Below are 6000 nucleotides of genomic sequence, written 5' to 3'. Positions count from 1 at the left end.
AGAGCGATAGTCATTTAGTTCAGTTATCTTCACTTTCTTAGGTACAGGAACAATGTTGGACATCTTGAAGCAAGTTGGGGACAACAGACTGGGATATGAATAGATTGAATACCGGTATGTCGGTAAACACTCCAGCCATCTGGTCTGCACATGCTCTGAGGACATGGCTTGGGATGCCATCTGGGCCATCAGCCCTGCAAGTGTTAACACACTTAAATGAAATAACACCTACCCTGGATTCAAGAGCTATTGTCTGAACACAACCTCAGATGTGAAATTCTTTTTACTGGTTTTAGATAATTGACATTAAAAGTTTTAAAAATGAATTTCTTTATTAAATTGTTTTGCACTCCAATAAATAAGAATAGGTGACAACACTGTTTGTAAGCTTTTAAACTATTTCAAACTTAACTGTATCTTTTCTAGTGATGAAGACATGAATATCTCATGGTGTGGTGGGGTATGCAAAATAGGTAAACTTTGAGCACCTTTATCTCCTGATTGTTTTGGCCTTCATGTCCAAAACGTCACTTTCTGACCACTTCTTCCAAGGGTAAACATGTATGGAAAGTTTTGTTTAAATCAAAGGGGATGCTGTCAAAAAGTGATTGAATTCAGATGAATATACCTGCAAATCCTTACATGTTCCAATACTGTTAAAGCCCAGTGCAGTCAAAATGCAATTACATTTTTTTTCTTTATATCACATTGTACAACAGCTGATGAAATTAACACTGTAAAAATGTGAAAACATTTGATCAGTGTTATTTCCTGAAAGTTGCTGGTTGAAAATAAATTTTACACAGGACCTTATAAAATCAGCAGGTTTGCATGGGCGGGAGTTTCAGCTTTCCATGGTGATGTCCCCATGCTGTAAATTGGTTAATAGACCAAAGAGTTACAAACATCACTGCCAATAACAGCTAGATTTCAGTTTTCCCCTCCCCACTCACACCACTCCCAGACAGTCCTAGCAAAATTCTTGCTTGAGGAACCGTTTTTTTTTGCAACAACAAAAAAATCATTATTTTGACATTTTAAATGGAAAGCTATTATAGTAAGGTAATTAATTGTTTTCCATAAATAATTTGATATTGATATAAAACTACTGCATTGGGCCTTTAAATAACTATTCCTCTCCCCTCCAACAACTGATGGAAAGAGCTAGGTGGGTGCAATCCATAAGATTCCAGAGTGACACAATTAGAAATGTTATCAATAGAATTCTGAGGTGCATTGAAAAAAGTGCTGGCACGCACTTTAAATTTGAGCTAACTAGACAAGGTTTGCATTTTAGAGACGGTATTCTATAAGAGTTGCCAGTAATCAAGCAGTAGAACATATGAGGAGCTAGTAGGTTCTCTGTACTGGTCAGTCCAGGCCAGCTTCAACCACTGAATAGAAGGGCCGCAGAGTTCAATTCCACATTAGAGCAACAGTAGCAGAGTAATGTCACTTTCAGAAATGTTGTGAGCTTGGAATCACCAGTAAGCAGTACGACATCTTACAGAATGCACCCTCAGGAGTATTGAAACCCATTCTATTACAGTGTCAATCTAGGCATGGTTTTGGCTGAAGTAGCTGTCATTCTTCACCGTTTTCCCATTCTGAACATTCAGCATTTGAGTGGCTACTGTTCAAGTGAAGGATTTCTGACTCATTCGTTAAGCACTCGACCCTCACATCTTCTGAATGTTCTGCCTTGTGGTGCGATTGGTTATTCTCCCCGTGGGTGGGACTTGTTTGAATAGGAGAGCTGCAGGTTGATGTTGAGGATGGAAGATTGGGGTCTTCTGTCATAGAGCCCTCTGCCATGTCAATCTCCTCAGACCTCACCCTTAAGATGTCGTCATCTGATCAACTCGCCTCTCTCTGGGTGGGTTTTGTGTCCTTTAGAGGCTTTGATAGGTGGCATACGTCTTACAGGGCAGGACATGTCCAAGTCTGGCTCTGAGGAAGGGGATGGAGTCCTGCCTACAGTCTCGTCTAATTGGTACCTTGGAAGCACCGTGACCTCATTTGCACTTTGTGATTGGTCGACAGTCTGACATTCATCCAGGTTTATTGTCTCTGCTTGAGAACAGTCAGTTACTTCCTCAGCAGTTTTGCCTGTCTAGTTTTGCTTGGATGTGTCCAGGCTGACTGGTGACACTAGTGGCTCTGGCTCCTTGGTGCTTATCTCTGTATCCCCCATCACACTGGGTAACCCCCCCACATGTCTTGGGACGGGACGGGGGGTCTGCCTGTCATTGGCTACCTTGTCATCCTCTGCTCTACGGTCAAAAGAATTGAGAATGTTATGGTATAATTGAAATGTAGCAGCATTAGTAACATTGATTTCAACACCCAAAACCAAATTGGCAGCAATGAGAATGGTGTAGTCATCTGCTGTAATACAAATTAACGATATAGTACATAAGAGCCAGTGAAAGATGCATTCTATAGAGTAATGTATGAGAATTGGAATGTAAAATATTTCATAAAATTGCTATTTATACAGTTAGCCCCACAGAATTACATAGAACGTAGAATATTCTTATTTACCTGTGGTAGACTGCACAGTGGAAGGTACTTCCTGCTCAGTAGGGGGTACTTCGTGGTCAGTGGGAGGTACTTCCTGCTCATTGGGGGTTACTTCCTGCTCATTGGGGGTTACTTCCTGCTCAGTAGGGGGTACTTCGTGCTCAGTAGGGGGTACTTCGTGCTCAGTAGGGGGTACTTCGTGCTCAGTAGGGGGTACTTTGTGCTCAGTAGGGGGTACTTTGTGCTCAGTAGGGGGTACTTTGTGCTCAGTAGGGGGTACTTTGTGCTCAGTAGGGGGTACTTCGTGCTCATTGGATGGTACTTCCTTCTCCTCAGAGCTTGTCACAGTGGAGATAGGCTGCAGAGTTTCATTCAGGATGATGGCATCTCTCCCTCCTATCACAAAACAAGCCAAATAATATTACAAGCACTATTTCTTGACCCCTTTTTTGTGATATCCAATTGGTAGTTAGTCTTGTCACATTGCTAAAACTCTAGTACAGGAGAGGCGAATGTCGAGAGCCATGCGTCCTCCGAAGCACGACCTCGCCAAGCTGCACTGCTTCTTGACACACTGCTTGCTTAACCCGGAAGCCAGCCGCACCAATGTGTCGGAGGAAACACTGTACTCCTGGCGACCATGTCAGCGTGCACGAGTCAATGGCACAAGGACATCCCGGCCGGCCAAACCCTCCCCTAACCCGGACGACGCTGAGCCAATTGTGCGCCGTCTCACAGGTCTCCCGGTCACTAGCACTGTGATGCAGTGCCTTAGACCACTGCGCCACTCGGGAGGGCCATATTACACTTTTGATATAATAACATGTCCTAATACCTGTACAGTGTTAACATAACCATTTCGCTACAATTGTCACATATTTCTACTAGATCACGTCGACAACTGTATTGACAAAAACATTATACTCCCAACCTACCCTGCACATAAAAGCCAAGATCTTTACTTATAATGAATTTACAATACAAAGAACTGGCATGCACTTAATAGATTATTTTGACAACCAAGGCGTCTCAGTGTTGTGTGACTGGGCAGAGCATCCCTTATTTTTGGATACATAATACTGTAGAAGGGACAGGGTAAATATAGAGTCTGGCTTCAGAGTGGCTTCTCTTCTGGACTGGTCCCAGATCAGTTTGTGCTGTGTAGCACACCAATGCAGAAATGACCATAGGAGTAGGAGTTGACTATGCAGCTCAAACAGATCTGGGACCAGGCTACCTCTCTTCAGTCGAGTCTGGGTTTACATGGATCAGTGCAAAGGACATTCTTCCCATCCAGTGAGAAAGAAAGAATGTTCAGAAAAATATAGTTCGGTTTATTTTTGGGTTCACACTGTAGACAAGAAACACAGGGACAGCATTATGACTTTCTCTCTGCCTGACCGGCCTTATTATTTTGAAGGCCGGTCAGGATTTCTGCGGTGACTCAAACGTTTTATAAGTATGGTTTTGTTGCATTAGTGTATTTTCTTCTCCGTAAAAAACAGAATAATCTCAAAACATACATGCAGTGGGGATTGCTCAGTATAAATATAGCAAAAAAAGTGTACCATGGATATTTTCAGGGACAGGATGGAGATAAAGTCATCAGCAACTTAAAAAAAAAAAAAAAATGGTAGTACAGTATAGTATTAGTGAAGTAAAGTAAAGCAGTGGAAACATACTTCCAGAGAATCCCAGAGACACATTGTAAGTCAGGCCTCCAGAAAGCAGAAGGAAAAGAGAGAAGAAACTCAGTACAGTGGGAGAAATGGAACATCAATCAAAATCATTCATAGTTTGACAATAGTGACTGGGTACCAATAATACTGGCCAGTGACCACATACAGGATCAAAAGCTATCAGTATGAGTCACCAGTTAAAGGTGCCTCATACCAGCCAATAATACTCTATTTATATTAGCTCATGCCACTTTCAAACAGCATTTACAAATGTATACAGCAGGGGCATTCAAATGCGAGCAATATGCATCATGATATAAATTCTAAAATAATAAAAATGACCTCGGAACAAAAAAATAAACAGTGTGTGGCAGAGACCTGGGAGGCTCCATAGTCCCGACACCTCTAGAGTCTTCAGTTTCTTTTCAAGCTCCCCTACTCGGTTTCCCAGAATCCTGTTTACATAGGAGTTACAAACAACATAGGAAGAGTTACAAACAGACATGGGGCTGTATTCAATGAGGTGAGATGTTCATAACGTTGCAGGTAGAAATGCAATAAGTGAGTACATGGCATAAGGGCTACTTACAGAGTAACTAGAGGAAATTGGTCATGAGAGTTAGAAAAACAGAAGAAATTCTGATTAAGAAGAAAGGAATTTAAACATTTCTACAGAGCAGAAGAGCTCCCTACTTGTTGGTTTGGCGCTGGTGCTGAATGACCAGGTTCTTCTCATGGATAGTTTCCAGTAGGGCTGTGGCCAGGGACTTGAGGTCTGAGATGGACTGAGACGTGACGGGGAGACTGCATCCGTTGTCCTCAGAAAGCAATAATTCCTGCACTGAACACACACAAATCGCATTAAGATAGGTAAGATGTTCAGAAAAAAAGACTACTAGATTTAGTCTGTGATTATGTTTGCCTAGGCAGATGTTTTGGGGGGGGTTTAAGTTGAGTCTCCATCTTAGATAGCTTTGCCTTTTGATGCGTATTACATATGGAAGTAAATGCATGGTGCAAGAGCATGTGAGCTGGATACAGAGGGATGTTAGCATTTTGATTATGTATTCATTATCTAAAATGAAATGTGCAGAGAACTGACACAATGTTCAGAGATATCTACATCACCACTGGCTTTAGAGGAAAATTAGGTAACACTTTACTTGACACCCAGCGTCATAACACGATCCTAACCATGTCATAACAGCTGACATAGYGTGTCGTAACAGCTGACAGCTTGTCGTAACATGGTCATAACATTGTCATGACCCATATTTACCTGTTGAGACAGTGTTATTTTATGGCTGTTATGACACCTACACACATCAAAACCCACATTTACTCAGATTAGTTTTTTTCCTGCCAAGAAGTTTCCTTTTGTTAGAATTTTTTATTTTTTTAAGTCATTTTCTATTGTTGTAATGAATTCTTTAGTCATGTTTTTTCCATAACATTTTAAATAACTTGTAGAAAATACACTTTGACACGGTCATAAATCATTATTACCATCCTGTGTCACTTTACTTGGACTAAGAAAATACACTTTGAAGAAGCAATATGCCCATCATAATCATATAAGCCAGATAGGCCTATCAAGTACATGCCCTTATGTCAGTCATAATGAGGGTGTCTTGTCCTGCTTCTGAATTTTGCTTCTGCAGCAGTGTTCTGTCACTCATGGGGACACTACATCACAGCCAAGTCTAAGGGTAGACCTAAAAAACTCTAACCCCTTGGGTGCTGCCATAGAGTTAAATTATAAGTGCCCATCCAAGAAGGCTCAAGTTCATTGGCCACA

The 6000-nt window shown here is 41.5% G+C and overlaps 1 protein-coding gene across 4 annotated transcripts in view; it reads right to left on the bottom strand.

Annotated features, from left to right (window-relative positions):
• Positions 1-1548: 1548 nt before the first annotated feature.
• Positions 1549-6000, bottom strand: part of LOC111971521 (coiled-coil domain-containing protein 149) — a 31295-nt gene continuing 26843 nt past the window's right edge. For 3 of the 4 annotated variants that reach the window (XM_023998338.1, XM_070446302.1, XM_023998340.2), the window contains exons 9-13: positions 4896-5043; positions 4581-4657; positions 4206-4241; positions 2545-2919; positions 1549-2273 (exon numbers count right to left, since the gene is read on the bottom strand). In XM_023998338.1, the coding sequence (XP_023854106.1) occupies positions 2254-2273; positions 2545-2919; positions 4206-4241; positions 4581-4657; positions 4896-5043 (656 nt within the window). In that variant the 3' untranslated portion in view covers positions 1549-2253. The remainder of the gene's footprint in view (positions 2274-2544; positions 2920-4205; positions 4242-4580; positions 4658-4895; positions 5044-6000) is intronic. The other variant, XM_023998339.1, reaches the window with a different exon arrangement.

Source organism: Salvelinus sp. IW2-2015, linkage group LG13, assembly GCF_002910315.2.
Source record: "Salvelinus sp. IW2-2015 linkage group LG13, ASM291031v2, whole genome shotgun sequence".
Lineage (NCBI taxonomy): Eukaryota > Metazoa > Chordata > Actinopteri > Salmoniformes > Salmonidae > Salvelinus > Salvelinus sp. IW2-2015.
This window is presented reverse-complemented; position numbering and strand designations above follow the sequence as displayed.